The sequence below is a fragment of the Balearica regulorum genome, chromosome Z, assembly GCF_011004875.1.
Source record: "Balearica regulorum gibbericeps isolate bBalReg1 chromosome Z, bBalReg1.pri, whole genome shotgun sequence".
Classification (NCBI taxonomy): domain Eukaryota; kingdom Metazoa; phylum Chordata; class Aves; order Gruiformes; family Gruidae; genus Balearica; species Balearica regulorum.
This window is the reverse complement of record NC_046220.1, coordinates 72870954-72887742: the sequence shown is the minus strand read 5'-3', so window position 1 is coordinate 72887742 and position 16789 is coordinate 72870954. Positions and strand designations below refer to the sequence as shown.

The following is a 16789-nucleotide window of genomic DNA, read 5'->3' as shown; positions in this document are numbered from 1 at the left end:
TATTTTAGCTTTGATGTATTTATCATATAAGACATTAGTGGTTCCCATTTTGTGAATTTCGTGTGCTGTACAACATAAAAAAAAGGTATATATGTGTTGATATTTTAATGATAGATAGCTAGATGATAGTGGTTGAATATTGAATTATTAATTCACTTTGAGAAGAGTCTATTCCTGGTTTTTGAGAAGGGAGAAGTAGTAAGCTTGGGCAAACAAAAGGGCTAGAAAAACAAGCATTGTTCAGTGAAATTCTAACAGGATGATGCATCCTGCTAGCTCTGGATACATTTATTACATAGGTAACACAAACACTGTTAAGACCCGTCTTCAGTCTTGGACAGCAGTCCTTTAAAGAGTTATCATCTCTAAAAAATAGATGCTTCCTCCTCTGCTCCCCAGTTACTCAGATGCACATGCAGGTTTTATTGTTTGTGTTATGGTGCGTTGTCCTTCGTGGCGTATTGTGCCCACTTATTTGGTGCTCTCGAGTCAGAACCTCGAGTCTTACAGAGTTTCTATGCTAGCCTGCTGAATCAGGCTGAATACAGTAATCACATGGAGATTCAAAGTCACACAGAGAACCATGCTGTGTGTACAAAAGAACAATACGCTTAATGTCTGAAAATGAGTTTCTCTGCTGACCAGAAGAGTGACAGAGCTGTGAGACATTGCCTTCAAATACCAAGCTCTTCTGGGTGTTAAGAGGAAGAAAGAACCAAGAGTGAAAATCAGCTGCTCTTCCATTTCTGCAGTCAGCAAGTGAAAGGTCAGCACTGTGTGAGAAGGAGGGAAAAACAGATAAAGAACAGGGTGGAAGAATTAAAAATAAAAATGCAAAAGTCATGAAGGCCTGCATTGCTACATCTGAAGCACTTCTTTGTTCTTCAAATCCCCCTTTAACTTTCCATTTCTATTATGCCCACGAAGACCCTGGAGCATTTAGCCTGTGGAAACCACTGGTTATCACATTGCCACCAATTTGTACTTCCTTCTCTGCCTACATCCATGTTTTGTCCCTCCTTTTACATTGCATTCTGCTCTGGAGAGGAACTTTTATTCATTCATATATTCATTCATATGCTTAAGCTTGTTCCTGCTACAGTGTGACTTTGATTCACTATTTGACAATATGAATATTAATTCTAAGTTCTATATGAATGACCAACTAACTATTAATACGTTTCTTTATTTCAGAGTGTTGTGCGTTGCCTTTGGCATCCCAAGCTGAACCAGATCATGGTTGGTACCGGAAATGGTTTGGCCAAAGTGTACTATGATCCTGTCAAAAGCCAGAGGTATGTAATCATGATAATGATTAAGAACATTATTTTTTTTTCTCAAATTTAACCTTTTTCTGTGGTTCTATGATTATAGTAAGAAATGAGAAAAACTGGCTTAGTAACATTTGTTTTGCAGAGTTTTACTTATTTCATAACAGTAGAAATTAAAAACCCAACAAACTAGTTCATTTATGACAAGCAGCCCGTTTTCCTCTGGACTTTTCACACTGCAGTATGCTCACTGTTCTACCTGAATTTACGAACACTTTTATTTCTTAATTGCAATAAATTTGCAGTAAGAATAACCAGCCTTTTATCTCATCTCTTGGAGGTTACTGATGTGGTGTTATTGAAAAGATAGTTATTGTATTTAGTCATATTTTTTATGTCTTTTTTTTCCCTGAGGTAAAAGTCTGGTTTAGAAGCATTAGCTTAAACTGCAGTGTTTTTGTAAAGTAATACTGGGAGACCAAATTTGAGAGGAGACAAACCAAGGAAACATATTCTCTTCTTTCTACTAGTCTTCCTCATCCCTACCTGTCACCTGTGGATTTTGCCTGTACATCTAATGGAAAGGTGGTAGTGATTCATCAAAAGGTGACTTGTCAGCCTGGAATGAAAAGAAGAGGACTTAACTAGTCCATAAATACTTCTTTTGCAATTAATTTGCTTTTACTGTCTGGATTGACTGGAGAACTAGGGCATGCTTCCTTCCTGTCAGCAGAGGGGAAATGTTCTACTTCATCTATGCTGAGTGGTATGAATAAGATGTTCTTCCTCTATACGCACTCATCTCTGTTTCACTGGCATCCAAAAACATACTGTGTTACAGTTCACAGTTCCTGGATACTTACTGTGACCTGGACACTTGGATGTGAAGATAAACTCTGGTTTACAAGATTGTCAGAAATGTGTTATTTTTGTGGTCTCTGTCAATTTAGAGAAGAGAGTTGGTCATCATTGCTTGGACCCCTCTCCAGAGGGTAGCCTGAGTCTCCTAGGCACAGACCACAAGAGCCCTAGCTCAGTTTTGTGCCCAGTTTGTTTCCTGGTGTTTATCATGAGGAGGAAAATACCACCAGTTTAAATCACTCTTGCTGCAGCCAGGCTTATGCAGTCTTCCTGCCGCAGTGTTACAGACACTTCTGGTTAGATAACTGCCACCTCTACTGCTTAGGAACCTGAGAACTAGGAGCAAATCATTGCCCATGTTTGGAGAGGAGAACTTTCAGCATGCACACTACAAGCACTGTGGACAAACGACGTGTGAAATGAATCTTCCACCCTTATTTCCGCATGTCATATAAACTGCTCTATAACAGAAACACTAATCTCTCTACCCTCCTTAACATGTGTATGGACAGGCAAAGATACACACGTTCATGAATATTTAAAGTGCTATATGATTTTGTTGAGACTACATCTTGAATAAAAAATGGTTTCTGTTTGATATAAACATACCAGCTGAACTGCTGTATGTTTCCTCCTAGGGGAGCAAAATTATGCGTGGTCAAAACAAAACGAAAAGAGAGACAAGCAGAGACTCTCACACAGGACTACATTATAACACGTAAGAAATTTAAACATATCTTTATAGCAGCATCCTTAGCTCTTTCTCAGGTTCGAAATTATTTGTAGATCATTTAGCTTTATATTTTCCCCTCTAAAAAGCTGCTGTCTTTCATTAAGTATTGATCATTGGTATGGTATTAATGCTTCTTACAAAGTTTTTGTAGCCTTGCACAACCAGAAAGGTGTATATTCAGTATGCTCTGTAAAGTTGTTAATAATGGTTGGTTTCTAGATTCTGATGCACCTGAAAGTCTGAAAGGGCAGTTGCCTTAACAACATCAAGAAAAAAAGAACAAAAACCCAAACCTCCAAACTTCAGAGCTTTCTTAAATCTTCAGTTCTACATAACTAAATTGGTGAGTGCAGAGGGTTTAGGAAGTGTTTTGACACTTGGGAACATTAACAGTACCAGTGGCAAAATCAGAGACATTAGAGATGGATCTTGAACAAGTTCCAGGTGATTTTTTCAGGGTTATACTTGTAGAAGACCTTATGCTCATATTAAGGCTCATTGATGCATACGAAATAGTTATCACTGTTACTATAAAATGTTTAGCAATCTCCCTTTTCTGAATGGCAAATTTTACAAGATGAGGGCATCAACTGAGAGATTTTTGCCCTTCCCATTAGCATTCCTCTATGTAGTGTTTTCCTCATGTGGAATGAGAACAGTCACACAGTTGTGCTGTCCTGCTTCCCTTCATCCTCTTCCAGTTCCATGATGTTTGGATTCAGCTTTGTTTTTCCAGTAGTCTTGGTCTTAGAGATAGCTAAAATAATTTCTGTAGAACAAAGTAGGTGTTTGGCAGCATAATAAACAACAACAACAAAAAAGTTTAGAAAGGGGAAGTCTGGGCAGTCATGGTAACCAGGACCATATCAAGGCACTTTGGTTCTGGGTTCCCATCTCAGGTACTTTCCAGCCACAGCTGTCTCCTACTTACCTCACTGCTGCAGATATCCAGCTCCAGTTTTTGGGTAGCAGTGGGTAAAGTAGCAGCTGGCAGAGATCAGGGATATTGATCACTTTTGGGTGCTCTTCGCAATCCATCCTTACTACAGCTTTGACTATATCAGCACGTGGTCTATTATCTAAATACTTTGTGTGCACTGTCATTAGTGTTTATAATGTAAAGAGCTTTTGTGATTTTTAAAAAACTTCCTGCTTAAAATCCAGTGGAACTTTTGGATTTATAAATGCCATTCAAAGACTTAGGTCTCAATTATGCAAAGTTTCAGAATTTTATCACTGAGTTTTACCTGTTCAACTGTTTCTTCCACGTAATTTAGAAACTAAACAAGGATACTTCCATGTAAAGCAGTGGAGAAAAATGTTGTAAGGATTTGCTTTGCGAATTTTTAAGTTTGTTGCATATTTTGGAAATTCTTCAGGGATTAGATGTCTATCTTTTAAGCTTACACATAGAACTGGAAAGAACTGAAGATCTCAGAAGTCCTTCGGCAAAGTGAACCAACCCCTTTTTCCTTCTTATCCCCCCCCCCCCCCCCCAGCCTCCATTTTTTCTTTCTTTGGACTTCTAGCTGTGCTTCAATCTCAGGATTGCCTGTAATGGATATTTAAAATGCAGGAATGTTGTTCTGAGGGATTAGGTGTTACTTTTAAAACACAGGAATACACAGTTTGGATTTCCCTCAGGCAACCTTGACTCCACAAATGGCAAAAGCTTGGATCTGTGCATTAGTCACCTCAGATGCTCTATGCAAACTTATCAGCTTTAGTGCTTGCCAGCAGATTGTCCCAGGAATTTCATACTTCATGAAATATACAAAAGTAAAACCTAAACACTTATTTCCAAAGATCCACTGCTGGGTCACCTGACTGTGACTTTACCCAGTCTAATAAATTGAGCAGGTTTCCAGAAATAAGCTGAAAAGTCAAACTGATAGGTCCCTGGATGCCGCCTTCTGGTTTTTATTCAATGTAGAGATGATGCCCTTACATTTAAGAATTGTTTGGGTGTTTTTTCTCTTTGTTGGGTCTTTTGACACTAACACAATTTCCCACATTTTGGGAAACAGCAGCAATCAGCACATCTGAATGTGAGAACTAAACCTTACTACTAGAAGACTCTGCCCCTCAACATGGTATTTCTCTATTACTGACAAATGCGTCTCTTATCTGAGTGGACCAAAGCCATTACTGTGATTGAAGATACTGTTGCAGGTTTGTGAGGAAATAGAAGTTTTAACTCCTGATAATTTAGCCAGATGGTCTCAGTTACAGGTATTTCTCCAACCTTGATTAATCTCATAATTTAAGAAAAAACATGATTGCAACTTCATATGCAGAAACATTACGTTTTGGATCATTGAGGGGATTCCACCCCTCTCTGTTTCAGATTCAAGAATGCATCTATTGTTTTGTCATGGTCTTAGAGTATTAGAAAGCTGTAGAAACACGGAAAGTTCAGAAAAAACAACAGTTTGGTCACAAGGTAATGTTGAGAACTGAATGACAGGAGAATAAATTAACTATGCATAAACTGTGCAAACAGTATTTCAGATGAAAGGCTCCTTCCTAAAGGAACCCTGGAACTCTGGCTGCTTTCATCTTTGAAAAATTCAGCAGAAAGAAGCCCTTTAAAATACATCTCAGTTACCACTGCTTGGATACAGAAGAACTGGGATGCTGCTTCTGCCACCTTTTCCAATGCAAAGAAGAATCCCAGTCTTTGTAATTAAAACCTTAAAAAGAAAGTGGAATTTCTAACATTTCTTTTTCTCCAAACTGTGACTCTTCAGCCCATGCGCTTCCAATGTTCCGTGAACCACGACAGCGAAGCACCAGGAAACAGCTGGAGAAGGATAGGCTGGACCCCATGAAATCTCACAAACCTGAACCTCCAGTAGCAGGACCAGGTAATCTAGGCATAATCATTTCAGACTGCCATATGCCAAAGGGACTGTCATGCTTGGGTTCTAAACTTGTTCAGATTTGCATTCAAAGTTTTTTGGGTCGCAACTTTACTATATATGTATGGGCAGTGTCCAGCACTGTAGCACTTCTCCTGTGAAGACAGGCTGAGAGAGTTGGGTTGTCCAGCCTAGAGAATAGAAGGCTCTGGGGAGACCAAATTGCAGCCTTTCAGTACCTGAAGGGACCTTCAGGGAAGCTGGAGAGGGACTGTTTACAAGGGCATGGAGTGATACGACAAGGGGGAATGGTCTTAAGGTGAAGGAGGAGATATTTAGAATAGATGTTAGGAGGAAATTCTTTACTGTGAGGGTGGTGAGGCACTGGAACAGGTTGCCCAGAGAAGCTGTGGATGCCCCATCCCTGGAAGTGTTCAAGGCCAGGCTGGATGGGGCTTTGGGCAACCTGGTCTAGTGGAGGGTGTCCCTGCCCATGGCAGGGGGGATGGAACTAGATGATCTTTGAGGTCCCTTCCAACCCAAACCATCCTAGGATTTTGTGATTCTAAGTCCTTGATTGGAGTGCTTGCCTGGAGTAAATTAATAATCACAATGGCTTGCTTTAAGTTAATCAATAAAACATTTATGTGAATGCAGCTCTAAATTAGACTCTTCCTGTAGTATTAAATAACTTCTTTATATCAGATCACCATTAAAGACACAATACAACATTTCTCTGTATATTTCTTAAATATTTTTCTCTAAAATACTCTTTCTTTTTTTTTTCTTTTCCTGCTACAGGTCGCGGTGGGCGTGTTGGAACTCACGGAGGTACCTTGTCATCATATATAGTCAAGAACATTGCACTGGATAAGACAGATGATAGCAACCCTCGAGAGGCTATTTTACGTCATGCAAAGGAAGCGGAGGAGAATCCATACTGGGTTGCTCCGGCATATGCTAAGTAAGGAAACAATTAAAAATACAAGTAGTGTTTCTGGAGGCCAGTGGGAGTTTGGTAAAAATAGAAGACACACATTTTTAATGGTATACTTTGCCTTTTCTGGATTGCTGCCATGAATATGTAAGCCAAGGATATGCCATACTCTTTTATGAAGATAAGCGTTTCTAGGAGGTTAAATTGTTGAAATTTGACATTTCCATTTTTAAAATGTACCTGTCAGTGCTAGAAAATTATTTTAAAGCTTTCTAAGTTGATGAGAATTTAGAATCTTCTCCAAATCACTGTCTGAAATTGCAGTGTACCTTTTAATAAGCTACTGTCCCATTGACAGACTGGGATGTTAAGTTTTCCAGTATGGCCTCTAATTCTGACTGAGGTTAAACCTTCAAAATATTTACTTGGTGTTACGACAGCATATTTTAGATAATTTCTCGAATGTAATAAGTTTTTATTTGCATTTTTTCTACATAAGGACCTGAGTACCTGCTTGAATTAACATTCTTTTAAAGGTATAGCAATATTAAAAATTGCACTGATAAAGTCTCCTACCAAAAATTCAACATAAACAAGTAAGTGTTCAGTTGTTGTTACATGAATTAAAGAGTCTCATCAAGATTATGAGACTTGGTAATCCCACAGATGGTAACTTACTCAGTTTAAATTGTATGTGTGAATGTGGTATTTGTGTGTGTGTTACAATGAAAATTGTGCAATATGCTTCTAGAATGCTTTCTACCAAAGGTTTAGTTTTTTTCCTAAAACAATATACAATTCAAACCATTAATAAATACATTCATAGTAGTACTAAAAATAATACTAAATAAATGCATTTCATACTAATGAACAGAAGCTACCACTTTAAAAATTAATTGAATTTTCACATTTTGTTATTATCATTGATGGTTTTGTTACACAAAGTAATCTATCTAGTATAAGCAGTATTTTCAAAATGCATAAGGAAAAAAAACTTCTGAAGCGATGAAATATAATCTGCACAGGTCTGCCAATAGCAAACAATTTTTTCTTATTTGCAGCCCAGTGTTTAATCTCCTAGGCTGTACTTTAATTAGTACTTTACTGACTGTATGTTCTTTTTAGTGTTTAGCTCTTATGTGAAACAATCACCACCGCTTTCCAGAAAGTCAGAATATATTAAGAATCATAGCTGTTTCTAGTCGCGACTCTTGTTTCTGACTTGACCGACGTGTTCACAAAGATAACTGAATAGCTGTTCCAAAGCAGCTTGAGAACATCAGTGACCCAGCCCAGCTTTAACTGAGTAATTAATAAGTATGGCATTTGATGTTGCACATCAAATCAATGCATTATACAGTATCACCCTTGGTACCAAAGAAGGAATATTGGAAAGTCTAATTCTGTAACAGTTGTTGTAATGAATACACTAAACATTGATTTTTTTAATTGTGTGAGAGTTCATGTTTGCTAGAGATGAAATGTACTTTGTGTAGGCACCTGGTTTTATTTGAGATATGCAACTATCCATTCTCAAAAGTAAATACAATCCCACATTCCATCAGGTAGATAGATACTTCAGTATATTTTTGGCTCAGTAACTTCATTGATTGTGTATTCAGTTTCATCCCTGACACCTGCAATGTAGTAGACATGAAAGTTTTAAAACATAGCTGTATTACAGAAGGCTTACTGTGTCAGGTGGGCAGATCTCATTACAGTTTCTTGTTAAATATGTAGCTGCAGGGGAAGAAGAGAGCTGGCTGAGAAGTGGGGAGGATGCAAGTCCAGACTGCTATTAGCTTACACACCAGACGGTGATATGTATGTGGGGGAATTGGACTGCAGCCAACAGCATGCTGCCGTGATGGTTTTGTCAGCTGATAAATCTCAATGCCAGTGAAACTGCCATTATCCTTGTTTTAAAAGCTTGACTTTAAGATGTACTCTAGGCAAAGAGAATTATTACTATTATTATTATTATTATTGCCACTGAAATACAAAACCTTTCCTTATGATTGTGTTTTGTTCTTAATTTTCAGAAATGGATGTCTATACTAACAGCTGCAGACCAATGGCAGTCATAGGTTTCGTTAGCTGCTTGCCTGCACATACAGATAATATAGAAAGCTGTGTTAATTATATTCCATATCTGACTTTACAGTGCATGTATTGTTACCCTGTACATAAAGCATCTTACAGATGTTCTTACGAATGCATATTTCATAAAATTTCAAGTAATTGATATTAGCACATAATAGTGGATTGTAAGAGTGTCCCCAGTGGCCCTGTTAAAATCACGAGTTTATAGTAATGAGCAGTATACAAACCTAGGGAAGCTGGCTTCTTTAGCTATAGTATCAGATATACTATACTTAGGAAAGGTGATATTCTGGTACATACTTTAAATTACATACTATCTTGAGAGCTAAAAAACATACATCCAGTAAGTTTCATTTTTTTAAATAGTGTTTATTCTTTTTATTACTTTATTTCTGTGCTATCAGTTTTTCCACATTTCTTGTAGTAAATTTTCACTTAAATATGGTATAAAACTACCCAGTTGATATAGCTGTTGTTTGACAAGGGTTTTGGGTTTGTGTTGTCTAATAGATGGTTATTCACTTGCAGTTTTTTATTCTCCTTCTAAAGTAAATGTCTAAGGAAACTATAGTTCCTTAATTTTCTTCACTGATGGTTATTAAATAATTTTAGACTGAGAAGACCAAGAAGTGCTCTTTTTCTGGTTGATCAGAGTTTTCATAACTCTCATTGTGATGACTGTGTTAGAGTTTGTATGGTTCTGATTCATACTGATTAGGTCATTCTAAACCTGATGACCGATTTCATGCTTTTTTAATTGTATTTTCACATCATTAATTCTTGTAAGAAATATCTGCAACATGACTTTTGCTGTTAGTGTATGCATTGTATGTAAAAATATTTCCTTTTTGTTGAGTTAAAGGTGCCTAACTTATTCTTGAAGCCAAATAGTAATTTGATTATATATAATTTGAAAATTTTTTCAAGCTTGTTATCATTAGCTTGACCTTTCTGTTTCTCCTAAAATTTGAGACAGAAAAGGAGGGGTGAGTGCATAAGAGGAAAAAAAGATGGGTGAAAAATCAGATACTGCTGAAAAGGATACTGGGGATGATAAGAAGTACATGCTGAATCAGGAGATGGCATATTACAGAAGCTCAGTGTGAATAAAATGTCAAAAAAGATGTGATCAACACAGCAGAAAAGTCATAATGGATGAGGATAAAAAAAAGATCTTGAGATTTTTCAGGAAAAAGCTTGTTAGAGACCGTTCCAGTGGAGTGAAGAGAAAGGGAGGACAGATTGAAGATTTCAAGTAAAGAACTACAGGAAAGGAACTTGAGGCATCAGTTGTAAATGTTTGAAAATTACATTCTTTGTGAGCTGTTTGTTTTAACACAGCTGTACCGAGATGCTACAAGGACTTCAGATGTCCCTCTGAAGGATCAGCGGGAATTACTAAGCACTGTAGCTGAGGACCTAATCAGGCCCAGACGTAGCTCTCTCTAGTACCATAGGGGAGGTGAGGGTGAAGTTTCCCTCCCCACCAAGATAGACTCGAGTTCTTAGAAACTACCTTTCAGTTCAGTGGTGTTGCCCCTATTTTGCCCTCTTTGTCATTGCTGCTTGTCACTGAAAAAAGGGAACGACTTGAATCACAGCTTGTCGTGTGCTGTGTCCACTGAACTTTTTCTCAATGGCAGTACCAGCATGTGAAGTGTCAGTCATGCGGTGGCTCAGGTGTCCTTTAGTTGAAGAAGCAGGACTGAACGGAATGTTTTGTAACAGTGATTTTGTTGGCACATGTTGGTATATTTAAGCTAAATGTTTTTTTGGAAATTGGTAATTTTGAGAGGGAAGCCACTGAGATTCAGAGAAAAGTCAGGCTGGTTGGTGGGGTAAGAAATACAAAGGGGCCTGATACTGAAAACATTCACTTTTCAGTCTGGAAGTAGGCTTTATGATGTTATTCTCATTTCCAAGCATGCTTGAAAGTCTTCATTTTCCCTTGTTTCAGTGCAGTATAAACACAAATTTCAAAAGTTACTGCGACATGAGTCACATGCTGAGATATGCAATTGACATCTCCAGCTGGTTTGGCTGTAGCAGTATCTTTTTTAGCTGGTAGTCTATGAACCTCAGATGTCAATGAGCTACTTTTACTGGATCCCTGAAAGGTAACTAAGAAAAACAACCTATAACCAGAGGGATTATGGCAACTCTAAAGCAGTCTGCATGGCACCTGGTATTTTTTTTAGGGATCTGCATATCTGAATATGTTCAAAACCACTGAAATAGAGAGTCACACAGTATGGATAAATCATGTTAGTTTGTTTTCCCATTTTTGTTAACAGCCTGTTAGTGTCACCCACAATAGGAATGCATTTGTCAGTGTATGAGATACCAGTTTCAGCTGACAGTCATGTGGAAGCACAGGATCATAGAATAATTTAGGTAGGAAGACACCTCTGGAGGCCATCTAGTCCAGCGTCCTGCTTAAAGCTTGTTCACTTGCATCAGGTTGCTCAGGTCCAATTAGATTCAGGTTGTTCAGGGACTTGCCCGCTCAAGTTTGAATTTCCTCAAGGATGGAGATGCCGCAACACCTCTCAGGGCAGCCTGTTCCACCAGCCTGATTGGCAGTCATAGTATGCCCTTGCTAAATGCTGACAGTTCCCTATCATCTTCTTGTCCTTCATGTGCCTGGAAATGCCTTCCATGGGGATTTGTTCCATAGCCTTCACTAGGACTGAGGTTAGGTAGACCATCCTGTAGTTCATAAAATCTTCCTTTTACCCTTCATAAAGGTGATGATGTTTGCCTTTTCTAGTCATTGAGAATCTCCCCCAATCACCTAATGACCTCTCAAAGATGACAGAGTATCCTTGCAATGACATTGACCAGCTCCCTCAGTATCTTTGGATCCATCCCATTAGATCGAGTGGATTCATGTCTGTCCAGTGAGCTACGTGCTCCCTGTCTCTGTCTTCCTCTTCTGTTGGTAATGTCTCACTCTCTCTCAAAGACTCTGCTGGTAGTGTAGGGGTCCTCAGAGACCTGAGGACAGACCTTCTCAAGGAAAACAGAGCCAAAAAAACCATCTTGACCTTTTCTATATCCTACAGTAGTGGGTTACCTGCCCCATTGAGCACATTTTCCTTAGCATTCCTTTAGCTGTCAGTGTAGCTGCAGAAGCCCTTAGTGTTGCCTTTTACATTTCCTTCCAGTTTCAACTCCAGCTGGGCTTTGGCTTTCCTACCTCTGTTCCTACATGTTCATGTAATAACTCTGTTCCTCTTGGCTAAGGCTGTCCCTGCTTCCTCTGTCTGTGTTCTTCCTTTTGGGGGTTTGGGGTTTATCTCAGCCAGGAGATCCCTGTGCATCCATACCAGGCTTCTTCCAGACTTCATGTTCTACACATGGGATGGAATGTGTTTTGAGGAGGTTGTCCTCAAAGATCAAGCAGCTGTCCTGGGCCCCTTTGCCCTCCATGGCAGTCTTCCATGGGATCTGCCAAGCAGAACCGTAACAAACTGAGTTCAACCCCCAAAGTCAAGGATAAATTGAGAAAGTTAATGGGGAAAGAGAACACAGCTTTCCACGTGTATTAGCCCTCAGAAATAAAAATATTTTGAAGCAGTAAACATGTTTTGATAGTTTTTGTATAAATATTAATCATGCAGCAAACTTATACTAAATTAGCAATCTCTAGTGCAGTTACTAAGCAGAACAATTTGTGTTTAAATTAAATGATCACTGCTGATAATGCTATAACAAAACCAATGTTTTCTATACTTACGTCTTTACAATGATCAGGCACATGAATCACCCTAGGTGCCCCAGTTACTGCTGTGTAGCTTGTGGAGGTGGAACAGTTTATATTTCAGCTGAGCTGAGGCTACGGCCATTTCATGCTAATTTTAAAAAACGAGATAGCAAGCAGACTTGATTTCCTCTGTATGTTTTCGCTTTAGCTGGTTACTGCTAGATTATGCTACAGTTTCAGTTTCTTTTTTTTTTTTTTCTTACCCCACCCCCAGCTTTACTGGACTCGGTAGCATACTTACATTAGCTGAAGTCTATAACTTTTCTGTGCCAGTCCTATCCTGGAAAATACATAGGTTCTACTGCGTGTTCAGCAAATTAAGTCATTCTTCTTATTTGGAAGTTTCTAACCAAAATTCTGACAGCTGCAGGTATTGTGGTCAGAAGTGATAGGTTTACATTTGATTAGTTGCACTTTACTAACAAGCATCTCAATACTGACCTGATGTGATCCTATATGGCATTTACATACCTTTCCTCTATTGTAATAAAAGCTAAAATATGCTAAATAAACTTCCATCAACATGTTTTGAAAAAAGACAAGATTCCATACATTCCACCTCTTCAGCAGCTAACAAAATCCATTATTTTGGCCAATAAAACTTTCATCCCTGGTATCTGTTTTGCATTGAATGTTGATTTTTTTTTTTTTAATCCTCCTTCAGTAATCAGTTAAGTAAATATTTTCTAATGAAATTTTAAATTGGAAATTTTTTTTAAATTTTAATTCTGCTTTCCATAGAGAGCAGAATGACTCATCTAACTTCCAGTAGTGTAGGTTCTTATCTGGGTACAAGGTCTGCTTAGGTGTAATGAGGCATACAGCCTGCACGCTGCCAATAGTAGGACCATCTCTGGAACATCCTTGTTATACTCCTTACCTCCATGGCAAGTTTGGAGAAAGGAGGAGAAGGCAGGCTGATGGAAAGATCCCATATATAAGGAAAGTTGTCTTTGACTAGTTTTGGTGACTTTAAAACTGGTTTGTGCCACATATTTAACCAGTGGAGAATCCTGCTCTTTAATAGCGGATGACTTGCTATTACTCTTTGAAGTCAGTGGCAACACTGAATTATGGCTATTGTGTTAAGTAAGGCAGACACAATTTTGTTAAGGTTTATGCATTTTACAGAGTCTGCCAAATAACAGTTGTTATAATAATAGTGCTTCACATCCTTAGACTGATGTAAAAACATTAGTTAATACATTAATGAGATGATGCCTTGGCTGCATTTTATGCTTTGTCGTGTCTGTTGTAATGAGAAGTCGAGCACGGCCAGCATCAGAAATCTGGTAGTTTCAGCTCTGCAGTGATTATGCTGAGAATTAGGTTGGAAAAGGGAACCATGCAGTGATTAAAGTGTAAGACAGGGGAACTGAATGTCCAAACAGTTTATTGAAATGCTACTTGATACTGTGTTCGTTTAAAAAGTAATCAATAATTATTTTTACAAAGTCTAAGTGTTATTTAAAATACAAGTAAACAGTGGAGGAGTAGATACCATCAAGCTTGACTGTAGGATACACTGTGTTCTCATATGAAGATCATTAGGTTTTTTATGTTACGGTAGTGCTGGAAAAAGTCTCTAGAGGAGAGGCTGTTTTTTTCATGCATAGGCTAAGCCAGAAACCTGGCTTAGCTCTTCTGTTTTCACTTACTGACTGCTGTCATACTACAGTGTATTGAAATGGAGGTTTCTTTTTTTAAAAATCATGGAATGAGACGACTTGTAGCTCCATTTTTCTAGCATTGTATTAAATTGATCTGTTCCTCTCTTCTATCTTAATTTTGTTCATGGAATACACTGATAATGATTGCGAGCTGATGAGGAAAACATACTTGCAAAAGATGTGTGTTTGTTATGCTTGTTCTTTGCCTGAGAGCTGCAAGTTTCTTCAGTTCCTAGAAGGTTAGTTGATAGGTTTATGTTCAAAATGAAAAATGGATGCTCTTTTTTTTAAGTATGGAAAGGATGTAATTTGTGTCTAGTACATGTCTAATATAGTTTCTGATAAAGAATTGTAGTCTGACTATTATTTTAATCTTTTTAATGTTTTCTAGAACGCAGCCAAAAACAGTTTTTGCAGAAGTGGAACCAGAAGATGATGAAACAGACAAGCCAGAGTGGAAAAAACGTAAAATTTGAAAAATGTGGCTTAAAGAGTAAATTTAGAGCATTTGAAACAAAGGGCAGCATGTATTTCTTTATTTTAGGTAGTGGATAAAAAATTGAAAGCAAAAATTACTTCAGTTCATAAAAGTTGCTGTAGTGTAAAAAGGGATTGTTGTATTACATTGGATTGTAATCTCACATCTGAATTTTGTAATAAGGAATGAATTATACTGTGCAAAGAACTACTCTCGAAGTTAAAAAAAAAAAGCACGGCTTTTGGTTTACCTATTAAACTGTCTTTATCTCAACCCACGAGTTTTCTCACTTTAATTTTTCCAATTCTCTCCCCCATCCCATTGTGGGGGGGGAGTGAACGAGCGGCTGTGTGGTGCTCAGCTGCTGGCTGGGGTAAAACCACGACACCTTTATAAAGTGGTTTCTTAACTATTGAAAGTTTTCATTGTTTAACATAAAATTACAATTCTGAATGTCATAAAGTGAAGGACAGATTTAAAGCTAATGTCCTTTAGAGAAGGAGAAAGGAACCTACATTAGTTTTAGGCATTTATATTGTGATTATAATAATACACAATATGCTAAGTATTGTGATTATAGTAATATACACTATAGCAAGCACTCTGCATTTCCACTAAGAGTAGAGAGTAATAGACATCATAAACAATCAAGTTTTTTAATTATGAATTTATTTTGAAGGCATATTTTAAGGCTATATTTGGCAAAGCACTTAATCACCTTTCTGACCTCAAACATGTGGTCCTGATAGTAACCAAAGCTCAGGTTACTTTTTTTAAGCACTGTTTTGATCACTATTTCATTGTATGATTTCCTTTTCCAAGCTTATCTTTGTTTTTCAGTTATCATTTCTATACTTTAGGGGAAAATAAGCCTAACTTCAAAAGTTGTAATGAACATTGGCATAACATTCCCACAACAAAATATTTCCACTACTTTCACTCAGAGTAGTGTTTTGATGATTGGAACCTCACTAAATAATCCACAACTTTATCCCTTGTAAAAATATTTTAGTATATACTGATGTAGAATAGCAAATCAATGCTTAATTTACAATTGCAGCTGTAATTTTTAGAATGAAGGACTGAATATCTAGGTGGGCAGTGAATGGATGAGAAAAAGAGGTACCAGATCAAGAGCAGTGCTTGTTAACAAGGCCTGCTATAGACCTCCCTATGCAATGTCCCCCTCAGCAAATAAACACGAAATGGCATTGTTTCATTTACAGCTTTTTTTTTGGTCTTTTATTCATCCAGATAATGTACTACAAAATAAAGTATTTTCAAATAAATTCCTGTAAAATCTTGAATAACATTTTTAAAGGATTAATATGTCCTTGGTTTTAGGCTGAATATTAACGGTTTATAATTTCTATTGTTAGTTGTTCACTGAGGCAATGTGGCTTAGGGAGCAGAGCTGCAGGGAAAGGCAGATGAGGAAAAATGCTGCAGCTGTTCTCTGAGCTTGAGGGGAGCTTCTCCTTTTATGTTATTTATTCATATCAGATAGATCTTGTTTCCTAATTCTTAGAAGAATGAGTTCTGTAAATGAACCTTGCAAAAATTATGTTCGCATTTCTCTAAGAGTTCGTCATTGTTACTTACAGTGATTAATTGTCTTGAATGAGTGTTTTAGCAGTCCAGAATTTAAAACAGTGCATGTGCATATATGTATTAAAAATATTTAAAACTAACTTAAATTGTACTTATATGTTAACTCTTGGGTTGGTTTGTTGGCCGTAGTCCTTACAATGGATTTTCAAACCTGTTCACCCACAAGGCAAATCTTAACACATTTTTAAAAGCAGTTTTTAGTATTGAACAGCTCAATGGTAAGAGTTAATCCAGTCAGGAAGGAGATATGAACAGTCTGCTTGACCATACTTGGGACAGCAAACTCTGACTCACGCTTTGAATTGCCCAGGGAAAAACCTTACCATTGCAAATATTAACGCAATTGAATATTTGGTATGAAAGATGGAATTCTACATGCAAACTGGAATATTAGAAAATATACTTGTATTAATTTTTTATGAACCTAATTTTCTTTCAAACTTCATGAAGGACATAGGTTTTAGTAATTGCCAAGTTGTAATCTTGGCCCTTTGTGTG

General features: G+C 37.5%; 1 protein-coding gene across 2 annotated transcripts in view; it reads left to right on the top strand.

Moving 5' to 3' along the window:
• The window catches only part of WDR70 (WD repeat domain 70), a 150521-nt gene extending 135627 nt beyond the window's left edge, over positions 1-14894 (top strand). For both annotated transcript variants that reach the window (XM_075740041.1, XM_075740042.1), the window contains exons 14-18: positions 1195-1295; positions 2771-2850; positions 5616-5732; positions 6528-6690; positions 14594-14894. In XM_075740041.1, the coding sequence (XP_075596156.1) occupies positions 1195-1295; positions 2771-2850; positions 5616-5732; positions 6528-6690; positions 14594-14678 (546 nt within the window). In that variant the 3' untranslated portion in view covers positions 14679-14894. The remainder of the gene's footprint in view (positions 1-1194; positions 1296-2770; positions 2851-5615; positions 5733-6527; positions 6691-14593) is intronic.
• Positions 14895-16789: the final 1895 nt, after the last annotated feature.